At 43.0% G+C, this 18,365-nt stretch overlaps 1 protein-coding gene and 1 long non-coding RNA gene across 5 annotated transcripts; one reads left to right on the top strand and one right to left on the bottom strand.

Annotated features, from left to right (window-relative positions):
* Positions 1–2,574: 2,574 nt before the first annotated feature.
* On the bottom strand, positions 2,575–16,814 carry LOC140993722 (tumor necrosis factor receptor superfamily member 6B-like). Of its 4 annotated transcripts, none has more exons than XM_073463241.1 (5): positions 16,570–16,814; positions 10,019–10,092; positions 6,749–7,136; positions 5,020–5,193; positions 2,575–3,843 (listed from the first exon to the last, which is right to left on the bottom strand). In XM_073463241.1, the coding sequence occupies exons 1-5, from the start codon at positions 16,622–16,624 to the stop codon at positions 3,506–3,508; spliced, it is 1,029 nt and encodes a 342-aa protein (XP_073319342.1). In that variant the 5' UTR covers positions 16,625–16,814; the 3' UTR covers positions 2,575–3,505. The 4 variants fall into 4 exon arrangements, with proteins under 4 accessions (XP_073319342.1, XP_073319344.1, XP_073319345.1 ...); XM_073463243.1 differs by lacking the exon at positions 16,570–16,814 and adding an exon at positions 12,814–13,249; XM_073463244.1 differs by lacking the exon at positions 16,570–16,814 and adding an exon at positions 10,235–10,301.
* Positions 7,007–10,300, top strand: LOC140993723 (uncharacterized). Its single transcript, XR_012178679.1, has 2 exons — positions 7,007–7,261; positions 9,992–10,300. It is a non-coding gene; the product is annotated as an uncharacterized lncRNA (long non-coding RNA).
* Positions 16,815–18,365: the final 1,551 nt, after the last annotated feature.

Genomic DNA, 18,365 nt, shown 5'->3' with positions numbered 1-18,365 from the left:
AGTGGTGTCACATGTGTTGACTCATCCACCTCCTCTCTATGTTGACCTATAAGCTCTATAACAACATCGACTTCCTCCTTTGCTCCTGTCATGAACGATCCAGCCACTACAATCTTTATTCTATCACATATCAAAGGGAAACTTGATCTCTGCACGTCACCCATCCCGGAGGAGTGGTTTGCAGCCAGCGTCAATGCCCAGGGAGCAGCTCCGGACGTTAACCAGCGGATGACTTGTCGGTCATCTGATCAACCCAGGTGAGAGTAGGAGGCTCAGATGAGATCCGGTGCAGGAACAGAAAGAGGAACCTCCTGTGTGGGAGATATATACCGACATATTTACAACTATGACCTTATGATGCGCTGGGAGAACTCTGGCCGAGGCTTCTGCTGTTCCTGTAATTTGCTTTGGAGGACAACTGCCGTCATCGATCAGCCCTCTGTGAGATCAATCACTACAGATGTTCTGCATCTGAAGCCTAGGATTTCTTTCTAACCCCCCCAGTGGAGACGAGGAGGAACCAGCCATGACGAGATCAGATTAAAAGGTTCAGATACCTCACCCCGGTCAGTAACACACTTCTCAGGAATGGAAATGTTCTACCTCTGCTTCTCTAATTATTATTGTCCCTGCACCATGTGGCCTTAAACCACCTTATTCCCTTATAGTATCTCTGTGAGGAACCACAGCTCTTAAATGCCAGAGGAAAGAGGAAGTCGTATTTCAGCCGGGAGTCTGATAATGTTTTCGTGTAACTGCAATCAGGGAGAAACCACAGTCATGTCAGAGACGGGATGACGGTAACGTGATGTTGACTTGTTATTAAGTATTTCACAGAACAACCTCCACATATCAGTCTTTCATTTCTGTGGGAAGATTGTGTGGAGTTCAGTGAGACAGACTGTCAACCTCAGACAGACAAGCAAAGACAAACTTTCGTCTCATCTTCGTCTTCGTTGTGGGGTTTTTTAGACATAAGGGCTTTTCCTGCCATTACTTATCCGGGGGATAATCACATACTGTACGAGAGAAGCACGCAACATCACAACCACCTGCCTAATGTTGTGAAGGTTCCTCTTGTGCAGCCAAAACAGCTCTGACTTGTCAAGACATGGACCTCTGAGGGGGTCCTGTGGTGTCTGGCACCAGGGCGTCTTATAGCGGATCCTCTGGGTCCTGTATGTTGGCGGGTGGCTCCTCCAAGGATCAGACCTGCTCCAGCACGTCTTACGATGCTCGATCAGATGGGATGTGGGGACTTTGGAGGCCCGGTCAACACCTCGGGTCCTTCACTGTGTTCCTCGAGCTGTTCCTGAGCAGTGTTTGCAGTGCGTCAGGGCACATTGTCCTGTCCTGTCATTGTCGTGATGAGGGGGTGCACTCGGTGAAAGCAGCACCCAAGGTTTCCCAGCAGAACATCGCATTGTGATGAGATGATCAATGTTATTCACGTCACGCGTCTTTTCTGTTTCATTGTGAGTTTTCAGCTGCTCAGTTTGACGTCTCTTTGATGCCGGGCTGCGTTTGAAGTCATTTTATGTTTTTGTTTATTTCCTACGTTTTAAAACCAAGTCCCTGTGAGGGAATTCTGCTCTGTGTCTGAGTGCAGCTGCCTTTGATAAGACTGGAGAAAACCAGACCCTTTATTTTGTGGAAACCAAGGTTGGACCGATTGTTCTGTCTCAGTACAACGTGCATGTGCGTCAGCCCAAAAAGATTGCGCATAAGTTAACAAGGACATCCAGCCAATAGGCGATGGTCGCTATTATTCTCCTTGATCAAGCTTGTCAACAAACGCTGCTTCTTAAGACATCGGGTCTCCTGGCATCTTCTCCACCAGCTCCACAAAACACAGTCCCCATCGACCCGATGAGGGTGAGCTGTTCTTTCACGTCTTAACCGTCCCATCTGTTTCTTGTTTTTCCAGATATAATATACGTAGTGCATCAAAACCCAGTGTGTGATAAAAGATAAACACTGGACTGGAGCGTAGCAGCCAGGAGAGAAATCAAGACCATATTTCCTGTTTAATATTCTAGGTTTTATTCTAATGAATCTCTTTACTACCTTCTCCCCTGTTCACCATCAGGCCTTCAGTATTAGGTACATGTGTTTTTCATCTTGTTGTTTACTTGTGTTTCTTTTGTCAGTTTCCATGTCCTGAAATTTGCATTGCACTGTTGGTTTATTCAGACGCACTTATGCTTTTTATTGTTGTTTTGTTGCTTTGGATGGTTAAACCTCGCTGCCTTCCTCTTCCTTGGTGTCTTGTATTTGGGTCCTTTTTGGAAACAACAATTTGGCTTTATCAAGATATATTTTTGTTTTTTGTGTCTTCATCTCAAACATCTTTCATCTCGGCTGTATTTTCTACTGCAGCGACTAAAAACTTCAGCAAAATACCTCAATACCTCTTTTCATACAAAGATGGTTATAGAAAGAACCCCTTTTTGATTTCTTTAGCAAGTTTAATGAATAATGTCCCACAAACCCTGACTTATTCAGGTATTTCTGTGTTTTTGTCCCCGGTTGCTTCAGTTTGATGTTCTTCATAAAGAAATCAACGACCATCGATGACATTTTGCGATCGTCTTTATTTGAGCGTCATTCAAAGCAGCCACACATGCAAAACTCGCATAAAACAATATTCAATCTTTATGTATAAAAATAATGCATGGCAAACACGTCAGCTCCACCACTCACCACGTCTGTCCCTCTCAGGAAACAACTTACCTCTTATAAATAGCGAAATAAATTAAAGTCTCAGTGCTAACTGCAGACATAGGAAGAGGTAGATATACTGCAGGCCAACACTTTTTTATACTTGAAAGGGTAACACCTGTCTTTTTCTTTTGTTTCCTTCTTCGTTTTAAGCGTCAATTGTGAAGCTCCTCTCTCGTCTGTCTTCAGTCCCAGATATAAAACATCAGATGCTACATGTAGAAATATCTTTTGCAGCAACCTTATCGTACCTTAAAGAACACAAATATATACAAAAAAGGTGCACGTGTGATCACTGTGATCTCTATGAGGAATATAAACTACTGATTTTTTTTGTGCACAGACTTCTTCCTCTAACAAATCTTCATATTATATTATATTATTTCATTCCTGTCAATCACCTGACCTGAAATGAAGTGTCCTCATAAAAAGTCGCATAGTTCATTATAACATTTTATTTATTTTTTTCCCCCTTAAATTTAGCTCCACAGGACAGCACGTCATTTCAAGCTAGGGGACACAATCACGTTCGGATTGTTCGGATCATTATGTTAAGAGAAAAAACAACAAAAACTGAAATGTACCGACAAACAGGCTAATTAATTAGCTAGATGCAGATAGAAGTAAATGAACTATTCCTCTAATTTGGGCGGTTTTCTCCTTTAACTAATGCAAAAAGTACCAAAGCCTGTACTGACAGAGCATCTTGAACAGGGCAGTAGCAGTTGGCTACTGGCCCAGTCAAACTCTTTGGTTCTACTAAGGAGATATTTTCTACTTCAGCCTACAATGGCAGGAAAACTTCTTCCACCACATTACTCAAACACCGCTCGGTCAGATGATCATCGATCCTTCGCAGCTTGTTCTGCAGTTTTTCACTGCTGCCGGTCGCTCCCGCTTTTTTCAGCACTGCCGGAAGCTGCCGGATCTGAGCTGCTGTGGCGGAAGAGGCCCAAGTGTTGATTCGTTCAAGAAGATCTGAGCCGCTGAGTCCCGACGTCGCTCCAAGTCTCCTGCTGTTCTCAGACGGGAGCTTGTTCAGGATGTGACGCAGTCGCCTGCTGTGCATTTTTTGGTGAACGAAGAAGGCCGGGAGGATTTCCTTGAGGTAGTCGGCTCCGTCTGCAAGACAGGAAGGAGATCAATCAGGAGCTTGTAAGGAAACGTGGAAAGCATTGGCCTTAGAGCGCGGCAGTGACAGGACCTTCAGATGAAACTCATGGGGCAGATTTGTACGGGTTCGATACAGCAGCAGCCATTTACGACTATTTGCAGCAAAGCTTTTAAACTCGATGAAGAAACAATCTGCAGGCAGCTGACTTTCAAATCTCGATGATGTCAGAGGGTTGATTGTCACATCTGGACAGGACAGTGCTTAAATTATTATTATTATGAATTACCCACTTAAAAATACACTCGTGTGTATATTTCCACAACAGCAACGGGAGATTTCTTGTTGTCATTTTGTTGACTCATCAGAATTTTAAAGGTTTGTGTAGAGGGAAATTTGGATCAATCTTTTAATAACTTCTGAAAAAAGCCATAAAAACAAACCCAGTTTCTGTAAAAAAAACAACCTTTGGAATATATTTGGGAATAAAAGTGGAAAGTTTGGTGCTGCTGAAGTGTCGTAAAAGTCCAGAAACACACACACACAAAAAAAGGACTTAAGTCTCAGCAGGATTTGGAAAAACAAGAAACAAAAATAGTAGATCACATGCGTCCAGTTCTCAGATCTTTGCAGCGGCTTCCTGTCTGCCAAAGAACAAGCTGTTGGTTTATAAAGCGCTGAATGGTTTCTGATCTGCTGCTACGTTATGAAGCGTCCAGACCTCTGAGGTTGTCAGGTTCTACAGTCAAAACTAAACATGGAGAAGCAGCACTCAGTTATTATGCAGCTCACATCTGGAACAAACTCCCAGAAAACTGCAGGTCTGCTCCAACTCTATTTTAAAACAAGGCTGAAGACCTTTCTGTTTGCCTCTGTCTTTCACTGGAGCACTTTCAAGGCTTTGAGCTGCACTGTGACCTTTGTTCTTTAGTCTTGTCTCTTTTTAATCCTCTTCTACTTCAGCTTATGTCAACTTGTTTTAATCTTCCAACTTGTTTTTAATGTCTTAATGTCATCGTGTGCCCCTGTAAACAAACAGATACCTCCAACAGCTTTTCTTGGGAAATAAATGAATAATAATAATCAGCTGCTTCCTTTAAGGTCGGAAACATGTAAATGTGAAACCACAGGTGCTGAGGACATCGTTCACTTTTCCCTGTATGAACTTTACAGACGGGTGATCTCACCTGTCGACTGGCAGCTCGTGCACACGCTGTCGTGCCAGCTGGCGCCCCTCAGCAGCAGCTGCTGCCCTGCAGCGTCGCAGGCTTTGTGCTCCGTGCAGTTCTGCAGGGCCGAGTTGACGTCAGAGAAGGTGGTGTTGGAGCAGTCGTGGCACACCGTGTCCTGCTGGGGTGTACCTGGTGGACACATGTGCATTTGTTTTAGAGGATTGTTAACAAACCACTTCATACTTTAATGAAAACATCTGTTTACAACACAACGCTGCTTCCATCCGACAGATGAAACACACTCTGGAAATACATGAGAGAGAAATGTTGGCACTAATCAAACTGAGGATAACGACATCATCGCTTAAAAGATGCTGCTGCATGAGTGGCGTCAGAGCAGAGCGGCGCATCGGTCCACTGATGTTTGCTGCAGCGTAAACAAAACAACATGTAAACACTGTAAATACAGATGTAGTTGCTGCGGTTCACCTTCAGGGGGCAGTCACCTTCAGTCTAACACATGTTTCTGTGTGTGGCTGGTGAAGCCGGAGGGATCCTGCTATGGTTACATCAGTTTGTTTATCTTGCTGCTCAACTCTCTCTTCCTACATTCACAGCAAACATCAGTGACTCATCACAACCAGCTGGTCTGAGGGGGGCTCGTGTTGTTGATGCTGTCGCCATGGCAACAGTATAGTATTAGTTAGGCTATATGCACCTGTGGAGCTGCTTGCCAGAGGTGCCAGAGGATTGGGGGGGACTCCCCCTGCAAGGCGCTGTGGGTATCGGAGTCTTTGTCCTTAGGCCTTCAGTGTGTGTTGTTCTGACACGTCTACATGCTGTTCCGCCTTTTGGACCTTAAAAGGGCTCATTGCATCATCAGCTATGGGCAGTGATGAATGTAACTAAGTACATTTACTCAAGTGCTTGAGTACAGTTTTGAGGTACTTGTACTTTACTGGAGTATTTGTCATTATCTGCTACTTTATACTTCCCTGTGCATGTTTAAATTAATTTATTTGATTTACTGCTGAATATTGGGATCTGATCATCAGTCTACTCTCATTACACTGTACACATAGTTTACTTTTACTTATAACTGTGTGCCAGAACATTACTTTTGATACTGAAGTACATATAATATCGGATACTTTAAGTGTTATACTCAAGTACTATTCATCAGCGGACACTCTCCTTCACCAGAGTAACCTTTACTAAGTACATTTACTCAAGTACAATTTTGAAGTACTTTACATGAGTATTTCTACTGCCTTCCACTCCTCTACACTGTGGAGCCAAAGATTGCTTACTGTTTGATTACTTTAGTTACTAGTTACTTTACAGAGCCGAAGTAGCACGATTTTAAACTATTTTATTAAAAAACTGAAACCAATTATCAGGAAAATGCTGAATATCTGATCTGATAATCAGTTAAATATATATTCTACTTACTTTCATGTGTACTTTTGATACTTAAGTATATGTAATATCGGATACTACTCACATGGTTGAAGTAATCTCTCTGACACACAGCTGATGGGAATATTTGTGTCAAATATTGAAAAAGAAAAATCAAGAAATCATTTTTTAAGACGTATTCTTGCCTGACTGAATATGTTTAAGTGACACGAGCCTGCAACATGTCACTGCGGTAATCTGGTCCCTGATCTCCCGACACGATGGAGCCCTCCCCCCCCCCCCACCTGGAGCAGCAGCAGCAGCAGCAGCAGCAGCAGCATCTTACCTCTCGTCAGGACGCCCTGGCCGGCGGGACACACGCTGTGCGGGAGGCACATGTCGTACTTCTGCTTGTAGTAATATCCCTGTTTGCACTCGCACTGACAGTCGCTCTCGGCGTTGCACGCCGTCTTCTCCACCTGGTTCTGCCCGCAAACTCCGCATCGCAGACATTTACCGATGTAGTTCCACAGCTCCGTGAAGGATCCCGAGGGACACGGCGCGCACTTGCTCCTCTGCGTCGACGTGCAGCGCGCACGGAGGTACGTCCCCGGTGGACAGCGGTCACACTCCAGGGGCGCGCCGGTGATCGGGTCGGTGTCTCTGAAGGTGGGAGGCGGAGCGGCACCGTAGACCAGAGTCAGCAGCAGGACCGGGAGGAGAGAGCGCAACATCTGGAAGGAAGGAAGGAAGGAAGGAGGAAACAGGAGAGTCTTATGACGAGCCAGAGGGAGGAAAGACGAGGAAATACAGGAAAACAACAAGGACGTGCACGCAGCTGGAGTCACACCTGGAGCAGGTTAGTCTGAACTCTTCATCCACCTGTAGCTACACTCTGTCATTTCATTTAACTTAAATCAACTCAACAATCCTCCAGAATCAGGAGAATGTTTCCATCATCTCCAAAAAACAAAAACAATAATTCAGAAGTAAGAAATAAACTTGAGCTGTCGTCAGGTCATGTTGAATAAATCGTCCCCTGCACGGAGACGTGTCTCTGTGCAGGGACACGTCCCGGCATGTGTCTCCCTCCCTCCGTCCCCACCTACCGTCATCATTGTGTTGTGTCTGCAGCTGCAGCGCTCTGTCAGGAGGATGGTGCCTTCTCCACCACGTCTCCTCTATTTATTAGTGACGCCCCGCGGATCAAACAAGAATGCGGGAATGCCCTTGACGCATGAGGAGTCATCTCTGCTTATTGTAATCATGGATTGTTTCCAATAACACTTGAGGGGGTGAGACGGGTCGTGCCACTTTACGCGTCGGTCAAGTGGAGGATTCCCCAACAATGTGTGTGTCCCCCCACACATTTATTTTTAAAAATGGAGGATTTTGGACCAAAACTCATGAAAAAAAAACTAGAGGGGAGATATTAATATTATAAATATTAAAGTGGGGATGTTCAGCAGACACGATGCAATATTTCTAAAACATGCCTTGACTCGTCTCTCAGCTCTGTACATGAAGTTAATATATAGATACTGTTTGTTGTCTGGCTGTTATAAAACCGTGGCTTCTCCTTCTGACCGGAGCAGATGATTTGGTGCAGGTGTTTAAATCCAGGTGTCCCATTAAAGCAGGAAAATCACAGATCTGTGATCAACGACCGTTATTTTAATCACACATCATGTTTCTTTACACAATTGTTGCGAGAAGTGGGCTGATGTGTGTGTGTGTGTGTGTGTGTGTGTGTGTGTGTGTGTGTGTGTGTGTGTGTGTGTGTGTGTGTGTGTGTGTGTAAAAGAGAGAGAAAGTCATGAATATGGGTCACATAGTGACGTGATAAATGCCACAAATAACGGAAATATCCCAGACTCCCTTTACAAATCTAGTGGTTTTAAGAGTTGTTGCATCGTGAGGAGAAACTTAATCAACGTTATGAAACAGCTGCGACACATTTTAACTTGTACTCTCGTATATTCGGCATTAAGTACAAAACATTAAGATGCTTCTTTCCTTGTAAAAAAAAAAAAAGTGCCAGTTTCTTCGCGGCATCGCTCTAAAAGCCTGTTACTTCATTTTGCCAGACTCCCTTGAAAAATCACTCAATTTTGAGACTTGTTGCGTTTGGAGAAACTGTGTCAACGTTGTGAAACGCTGTCTACATCACATTCACAACTATTTGGGGCTGCTTGTTCATTCGGCAAACGTTATACACGAATAAATGTTTTCTTTGTGTGGAAAAACATCCGTTTGTCTTTAATGATGTCTGTGTAGCTCTATATTGTCATATAGCGACGCGTTCAATGTCAGCCATTGTATTATTCATCCACTTTCGTCCTGACGCTGGTGGGACAGAGACAAAGCTCATATTATGACTCCAGCTCTGTTTAAATCACATACGAGGGGCTTCCCATTCATACTGACTGCCAGGTGCTCACAGCTCCTTTCTGTTGCACTTTGACTCTCAATTAAAGAAATGAAAGGAAAAGATGCTCTGCAACAGGATTTAACAAAAGGAGAATTCTTTCCTGTTTGTCTGTTTTAATTGTCGATCGACAGGCCCTCGCACGGAAACAGTTATTTTACCTGTAATTCTGGTCAAACCTGCAGAGGCGCCCACTTTTTACATAACTGGATCATAGGCAAATGAATGAAACAGGTCCAGTTGCCTATATAGCACTTACAATCAACTAACTAAGATTATTACAAAACCCAGTTGAAAAGTCAAAGTCCATAACGGGAAATTACGCACTAACAAGGAAAGAAACACCAAAGACTAATTAATTAATATAAATAAACACACATCAGACAAAGATTATCCATCTGTTAGAAGGTGCGGTACCAGCCTACACACGATCATATAGCTCATGCTGAGAGAATGTTATTCTTTTGAAATATTGGAAACATGGACCCCAGATGACAAAATGGGTGTGACAGGGAGGTGTCTTTGCTTTCCGAGTCACTAAAGTCTGGCCAGGAGAGTGAGACAAGTTGTAATCATCTCATTTGGATGATGATGGAGTGATGGAGTAATACCAACCACAAGCACTGGTTTCAATTACTTCCTCGAAATGATGTTTTAAAATCATGTTTTGTGAGAAGAAGAAGCAAATCAAACTGAAAAATAGAGCACATACCTCCGCCAAGGCCAAACAGTTCCCTTTAAATTAATCAAGCCTAATTATATATCAAACCCCAAAGCCGTGTGTCACTTTAAATGTTAAACCCATCAAGATCCATATATTACTCCCTGAGAAACCAGTGACAGTGAAACGTTCCTGGATCCGTCACTTTATCAGGATACGCACCAAAAGTTAACCGGGTCTATTCTGGGCCGAGACCCATCCTTCATCCAAGTTTAGTGAAAATCTGTTCAGTAGTTTTTGTGTAATCCTGCCGACAAACCAACAAATGGACCATTAATTTAATCTGATTTGAATTGTTCTTTCATGTCTGTTTTCTTACATACATCATAAAATCTAATAATCTGTTTTCTAGGTCTTGAAAAGTTCTCTCTATATAAAGTATTATTAACATTATCATGTATCTTTAACACACTGTAACTGTCTCATTTAACCCTTTAAAGGTGCTGTTTGTAAGCTCGTCTCCTCACCTGCATGCTGATGAAAAGTCCGGTGAAGTTTCGTAGACGACAAAACGTTTCTGGATCTTCACAGTAGAACAGAGCTGCAGAACAAACAAAAAAACAAAAAATACACTTTATACAATCATGTGATGAACCTGCCACTTCCTTGTTTGTGAGCGACCGAGCCTGTCGAGGATGAACCCGATCATGATGCTATCACCTGTTACCTGTAAACCTGTTTACCTGTGGGATGATCCAGACAGGTGTTTTGGAGCTGCTGCTCCTGTTGGAAATAAATATTTATAATGAGGTTGAGTTAATATCAAAAAGGGAAATGATCACGTTCTGTTTTATTCATGTTTTTACACAACTTTTTTGGGATGTACATGGAAACTGCTCATCTTCTTCCAACATGGACAGAAGATTTACACAAATACAAGATGTTTCCTCCTTTCAGCGTCCGTCCACGCTCTCTACGCACACCAGCACGTCGCTACATGGCCAGACATGACGAGACATGGGTTTGATTTGTTCCATAGCACTGCTGACTCATCCTGTTTATTAATTCTTACTATTGACCCCGGCCACATGCTCAGGTCTGTTTATGTTCAGTTTGTGACACCTAGTGGACAAATGATGCCACTGCTTCTTTTTTTTTTCTCCTTTAATAACTTCAGTTCATTATAAAATAACTGAAATGGATTTGTGTGACAAGACCTCCTGCTCTTAAAGCTGCCAAAAACCTTCATATTTTGGTTTCCTGTTCCTGTTTGAATGATCAGAGTAGATCTACAGTGAGTTTACAGCTGATCAATAGCAGTGATCGGAGGGTTGTTATGTAACATCAGTGGCTCAGCAGGCAAACTTTGGCTTTATTGTTGGTAAGTCTGGTAAAACTAGATAAAAGTTCTGAAACACTAAAAAAAAATAATTATAAAAAAATAAACACAAGATCACATTAAGTTTTAAAGATTTTAAAGGAACAGTTCACCCAAAAATGAAAACTCAGACATCATCTCCTCCCTCCATGCTGATGGGAAGTCAGGGGAAGTTTTGTAACATTTCTGGAGCTTCGGCGTTGCAGCGTTTTCTCCTAAACAGCTGAAGTAGCCGGAGACTTGTTTTAAAACTTAAAAAACAACCAAGAAACACAAAATGGTGGTGCTCGTGCACCTGTTTCAGACAGGCTGCACACTAATGCTTTCAGCTTTGCAGCCCCAGTGAAGATTTGAGGGTGTAAATAACATCTTTTCAAATCAAGTTTGGACCTCTGGGCTCCTGTAGTGTCAAAACAAGTCATTTTTGGGATGAACAGCTCCCTTTAATAACCTGCTAATATACAAGATGTCCACAGGTTAAGATATTAAATGAGGTTTGGTTAAAATTGTCAGGTCTGTGAAATCTCTGCTGCTGAGGATTGTGAGGAAAAAGGAGGAAATAAAGTGTAAAGCGAATAAATTGAGTTGTTTAAAAATGCAAGAAAATTTTTTATTCAATCTTTACTGATAGACATTTAAAAAAAACATTGAAAGCTGATGTTAGAAAATAAGAAACTGTACCGTGTCCTGATTCTGTTGACTGTGCCTGAGGCTCTACTGTGGACAACATTTTTGTGAGTAATACGAAGCATCGTTAGCTGCAGAGTCCGTTTATCCTCCTCTGATTAATCCTGAAAGGTTCTGGCTGCTCTACAAGACGTATCGTCGTCCACTCAGCGCTAAGGATCGCATCCAACGTCAGGATGCAGTGAACCTTCCAGACTGCGATGACAGGCGCCAACCTGGTGTTTAAAGTGGCTAACAAGGTATTGTTATCATCTGTCATTCTGTGAGTAACAACACCGTCACTTTTCCTGGTAAAGTATAATCATATAATTTACGATCACAGCACACACAGGCCTTTTATCTTAGTTTAAAACTGTGGTATGCCTCTCGTGAGGATATGAGAAGTTTTTTAGGATTTTATCGAGGCATGTGAGGCAGAAATATGTTCTCAATTTGGTGACAGTGAGTAGTCGAGCAAACACCCGCTTGACCGCCTGACTAATCTTTCGAACTTGAATCACATACAACTTCAGATTTTATCTTTGTGACTTGTTGAACGATGCACAGAAGAGTAAACAGGCAGGGGAAACTGTGGTTGGAATAAAACTACTGTGTGGACACCAGTCAAGTGGATCATCAGAACAATTTAACTCTCTAAAAACACAAGAAATTAGATGAATTTCTTTTGGATCAAGCAGTGTGTAAGAAAAGTGAGAAGAAAGTGAGAAGAAAGCTAAAAGCAGGTGTTTTCAGACCGTTTTTATAGTATCCGAACTGTGAACGATTGCCCATTTTAGGAGACTTTCTTAGCTCCAACTAAAGTAGGTGCTCTCCAGCACCACAGGAAGTTTGACCGAAGATTTGGCAATGTGCCGGCAACCACCATTTTAAAAACCTATTAACTGTGTAAACAATAAACACAACAACACAAACAGCTCGTAAAGAAAAGGATGTGGGGAAAAAGGCAAACGGGCCAACAGCGACTCGTCAAAGCAAAACATCAAGTGAAAGTGAACAGAAGCTCAGAGGTGGTAAAAGTCCTCACATCCTCTCCTCCAGTTGAAGTTCAGACACTTAAAAACAGACTCTAGTAAAAGTAGAAGTGCTAATAGAGTACAGGCTCTGAAATGTACTCAGAGTATCAGAGTAAAAAGTCTCCCTCTGAAGGACATTTGTGGTCAAAGCTGACTGAAGCTCACGTCATATAAATGTAATTCAAAGACTATTAAAGTTAAAGGTAGAGTCAGTAGGATTTGTCCCAGCTGTTCCTGAACGCACCACAAAGATAGTTGATTGTTGAGTCTCATTCCCAGGACGTCAAACAGCCACATGTTGGGTTGGTAAAGCGTCCGAGCAGCAACAAAGAGAGAAAATAAGAGCAGACAGTCACAAAGGCAGGAAGTGGGACTCTTAATTAACACACAATAAAACAGAAAGTAACACAATAAAAACAGTGAAACGAAGAAAACACAACCTAAGACGCTGGACGGAGCAGGACGATACGCTTCAGACCAGAGGAGAAGAGTGTGAGAAACACTTCATTTCCACCCAAACGTTCAGCCCCACAGCTTTTCAGAGAACATTTTGTTTCCGTCTGCACTGCAAGATCAGGCAAATCATCCGGCTGTCATATGAGCTGTTTTTAAAGGCATCGTTTCTGAGTAACACGACTTCTTCTGTAAATCCTTGTTGGCGTGTCGAGACACAATGAACAAACAACAACACTGGTTTGTGGCTGCAGATTTTTAAAAATGCTGACTGTAATAAAGGCCACAAGCACTTCAGAAATGTTCAGCGCTGCAAAAAAAACCCAAAATTTCTTGTGCTTTTAGAAAATACTGCCCCCCTCGAGACAGGCAACAACTATAATATATCATATACACAAATGAACAGGATAAACCTTCACACAATCAAAGTCAAAACCTCTCCAATACACCAAAAAATGTAAAAGTTTCTTCGATGCGTCTTATTTTTGAGTCAACATCTAAACCAATCAGCTCTTTGATCAGGCGACAGCCAGACATTTCCCATCATGCCCTCGGTCTCAAGAGCAACATGCACATGAGGGCGATGGCTCGTGATCCATTCTGCAAATGAGTCCTTGACCCAGGAATTTAATTTGGTCCCTTGGAAACGAGTTCCTCCAAAGGTTCCTCGTCCCCGGGGGAAAGTTCCTGCAGTCCAAACGAGACCCAGCTCGCCAGATGTAGAAGTAACTCCTTGTCAGATAAAAAGGACCCGTGGATGCTGCTCAAATCAAATAAACAAATAATCAAAATGTGGAGTGAATAGGAGCAAAATAAAACCTCACCGCCAATATGCAAGCAGTGGTCGGGAAATGTTCTCGGCCCAGTCTCCTGGTGAAGCCTGAACAGAGATTAACACCTATAGGCTGCAACAACAAGAGACACGGCGCAGAGCTGCTCATACGAACACCCAGTATTACAGATGATGTGCTTAACAGTGATTAACAGTCCCATTTGTTTCTGCTTCAGCAGCTGGTTCTGATCTCTCAGCCAGCGGACCACACACACCCGACTCTGCATAGTAGAGTGACAGGAGAAGAGGACGGAGAGACGGATTGGGCAATCTGCAGCTGTGAAGCGAGTCCATCGTAGACAATTTAAGAGGTAATCTTCAATTTTGTTTTGAAACATTAAAGTTTGAACACTTATAATAAATTTGACGGAGTTCCCGCAGCGATGACACAAGGAATGTACAAAGGAGTCACATTAAACTGCCTCCGTCATCGAGCAATCCATCAAAACACCCAGTGAAGTCAAAATACTGCTGGTTGCTCACTAATCAACTGTCTTTAAGAGAAAGTAATCGGCACCACACGTCTTCTTGTACGAGGTAGAAGATCAATTCTGCACATTTGTCCAATAAAACCATCCGTGATCCTGGGGGAAGAGCAGCGGTTGCCACAATAACAGCTAGGTAGCATCCAAATAAACGATGACCCAACTGAGCCGACGATGACGTTTGCGGACAAGAATTCCCTTCGGCAGTGCTGAGAGATGTCGTGACATGTTTTTTCGTATACAAGAGAAGAGAAGGCTGTTTGCATCATCTACTCACTGTGACTCCCCGTCGCCGTGGTAACAGTGGTCATTTTTTCTATAATTTTTAGTTTTTTTCTCAGATAATGATTTTGTTTTGTACCGACGAGACGCTTGTTTCTAAGAAGAGAATATAAATCTGGGTGATTTGTTTGTCTTCACCTCCTCGTAACTTTCACTCCTCGTAACTTTCACTCTGCGTGTTCGCTGTGTTGATATTTGGTTGTGAAAACTGTCCACAAACCAAAACTCTGAGTCAGAGGGGCACTGCTATTCATCAACAGGATGTCATGGTGATCCATTAAATATGTGATCAAGTGTTTCACAACTTCCTGGTGATGACTAATGTCAGGCGAAGTCAGTTAAGCTTCAAGCTCTGGAGGCCTTAAATATCTGGACCAGACTTTATGGGAATTTTCCAAATATTATTGAGATGCTTCTCTCAAAACATGAAATATAAACATCTGCACATGTGATATCTTAACGACTGAATAACTCCCAAAACATCGCCGCTCCTGAAACATCAGGACCTTCGTCATACGCACGCGGTTTGGTTCGGTTGATCGCGCAGAAAAAGTTGAAATACAAGTCGAAAATAGCGTCTCACAGTTTTAGTCGGCCTCTTGTGCTTCAGCGGCTGGTTGATGACTTGAATTATGTTAGGTTGGCAACAACTTCACGATATTGATATGATACATGTATCAGTTAAGTATGCCGTCACTTCAGAAACTCAACTTTAACATTAAACTCCAGGGATGGCCGAGAGCGTAGGCTGGAGCAGCTCACGTAGCTCCCCTGACTGGATCTGATGGACCAGAAGAGTTGACTTTATTCTCGACATTTCCACTTTTTTCCTCAAATGTAAAAGAAAAAACTTCCTCTTCGCGCTGTTTTTCTCACCCCTGGCCCTGATACTCTTACATAAGTCTACGATGGGGAAGTGAAATCTGATAGATGTGGCGCCGGCCTGACCGGATCACCGCTCAGTATTTATTTTCCTGATAGATATCGGGGCCAGTGGCTGACAAAGGTCACAGTCCTGATGATGCCGCTGATCTGTAGCCAGTACTTTGTGCAATACATTTAAACATGTGACGTGTGCAAAACATTTCATTCATAATGTTGTGTAATAAAAAAACAGACACGTTTAAGAAAAGCTCACTTGACCAAGTGCATCAGATTTAACAGGTGTGTCACAGTTTACAGCTGCTGCTCTCATTTGTACGGTCGTTTCCAGGCGGTAAAAGCTTCACAGTAAACACCTGCTGATGTGACTGAAAGGTTTCCTACGCAAATGGAAACATTTCTATTTATATAAAGGTGAACTCAAGAGATTAAAGTAACTGCGGCTTACATCATCTCCAAATAAACAGCAGACAAGTGGAGCCTCACATGTAGAGAAATAAAACAGACGGCGCCTGCGAGGCTTTCAAAGAACATATGTGAATATTTACTACTCATGTGTTTGTCCTACTGCACTTGACCTCGCTGTGTAATTACCGATTGCGTGTGTTTGAGCCTCTTATAGCTGTCGTGCGAGCAGCGTGTGCGTGTTGTACTGGTGACCTGAACGAAACGAGTCGTTCAATGAGGCAGGAAACATCTTTTTCCTGACTGAACAAACAAAGTGTGGGAAGGTCTGATGCAGTGAGGTGAAAATCTTTACAGTGCGGAGGTTAAAGTCAGAGCCAGAGTTTGAAAAACATCAGTGACTGAGGTAACATCAGATAATAGATGCAGAGCGACAAAGAAAGTAAATAAATAACGTGAATTTTGTGTTGTCGTTTGTCAAATCCCCCCAAAAAAGTCATGTGAATTAAGGAAGTAAATAAATAAAGAAAATGATAAAAATCACAGAACCTGTTGCCTGACGGACGATAATTTAGCTTTTGATTTTGCTTCTGCTCGTACTTTTTCACATTTTGCAGTAGCACTCTCCAGGACCTGTGTGTGTAAAATTTAGAGGACTTACCCTTTAAGACGCATGACAGGGTTACAATGAAGGGATGACATCGCTGTACGCTCATAAGTGGTTTGCACCTGTGGCTGTCTCCATCTCCATTTAGGGTGTCAAAGAGGGAAAAACCGAGCGTCTCACGATGAGGATACAGAAAGGGACTTGCTGTCTGATTCACACATCCACTCTGACACAGTCCCAACAGACCATGAGAGCAACATGAGCCACTGTGCTGTGAGCCACTGTGCTGTGAGCCACTGTGCTGTGAGCCACTGACAATCACAACACCAGGAAAATGAGTCACAAAACAGAAAGGCTGAAATGCAGTCACCTTCCTTTGTGATGTCAAGTCAGAGGGGTTGGTATTGTTTTCACCTTTTAAAGAAAGAGCTACTGCACTACAGAATCTGTTACCATGCCAGGCGGAAAATAAAGGCGGAAAAAAGGCAGTGGGTGTATTCTGAGTAAGGGCGCCGGAAGAAGAGGGGTAGGAAGTGGGAAAGGGACCAGCCCCCCCACTTGACGAGCCTGGTCCACACTTGTTTCAAGATGCAGATCGCTGTAACCCTGTTCCCACCGTTCACTGCCCGTCTCGCGCCGACTGCTTACCCTGACCTTCTGCACAGCTGGTGTGATCCCATCACAATATGATCTCTAGCTCCTCCCCTGGGCATTAGTTTCTGTTTTAGACAACAGTCCTGCACTTATTAGTCCCAACATCCACCCCGACCACCTGCCTGCAACTTCTGTGCTGTACACAATCTAATCGGGGAAACAAATTAGTGCTTTATAAAGAGAAATTTCCAGGAGCAGGGTTGGTGGAGAAACAATTATTACTGAAGCATGAAAACACGGGGGTCTTTAATGTAGAAGTGTTCAGTGATGTAGGTGAATGCAATGATCATTACAGCTGTGCACACACACACACACACATACGTCTTGCAGACGTCAGAGCGAGTTACGTTGGAAAGACGTAGTATGGAGAGCGTTTGCTTCTTGGGAAGATGTTGGCGACGCTTCGTACGTTGTTCCAACGTAACTTCTATTCGTTGTGCAAGATGTGTGTGTGCTATCTGGGCCGTGTTTAGCTAATATGCTGTCATGTTTAAGTTCACTATCAGCAGGTTAGCATGCTAACATTAGCAGAGAGCACAGCTGAGGCTGAGGCTCAACGTCATTAGTTTGGTCTGGCTGGATTTGCAAGATCATGTGAGCTTGCAATTTATCCGGTGTCAATCACTGCCCTGTGGGACTCCTGCCAGCTGCGGTACGAGGTTTAGTTTTGATGACAAGCGAGATAAGTGACTGCTGGTCTGTTATCTCCGTTTACGTCATTGAAAGAAGAGCAAAGAACTTTCCTCGATGGAAAACATGTCTCGGCTCTTCTCTGTGATAACGCTCTCCTACTGTTGATCTGATCGGTTGATGTCGGCCCGTGATAGTTGGTGATGGTTCATCTTATCACCTGAAAAGTATTTCTTGCAAGTGCCTGCCCTTTTTTTAAACACATTTTCTAAGATGGAATCAATCTGGCACCTTTTCATTAGTCCTAAACCAAAGTACTGGACAAATGTGAAGTTTGACCTGATGTTGGCGCTAGAGGAAACGTCAAATGATCACCAAAGTCACGAGGATATATCCTCTACAGGCAACATGAATATCTGTTCTAAATGTGTTGGCTATCCAACAGTATCCAGGGTGTTTCCGCCTGAACAACACCCCTATCCCCTGAGCATTGCTGCTTCACTGAATGGAGTCAGTGTGTCAGACTTTAATACACTGGTCAGAGTGTGTAGAGTTTCAGTTTGAGA

This window comes from Pagrus major, chromosome 3, assembly GCF_040436345.1.
Source record: "Pagrus major chromosome 3, Pma_NU_1.0".
Lineage (NCBI taxonomy): Eukaryota > Metazoa > Chordata > Actinopteri > Spariformes > Sparidae > Pagrus > Pagrus major.
This window is presented reverse-complemented; position numbering and strand designations above follow the sequence as displayed.

Coding starts and splice junctions, on each gene's coding strand:
- LOC140993722 (XM_073463241.1), bottom strand. CDS start 16,624: ATGAGCGTACAGCGATGTCATCCCTTCATTGTAACCCTGTCATGCGTC. Junction 10,093..16,569: donor CCTGTCATGCGTCTTAAAGG/GTAAGTCCTCTA, acceptor TTTGTTCTGCAG/CTCTGTTCTACTGTGAAGAT. Junction 7,137..10,018: donor GACTTTTCATCAGCATGCAG/GTGAGGAGACGA, acceptor CCTTCCTTCCAG/ATGTTGCGCTCTCTCCTCCC.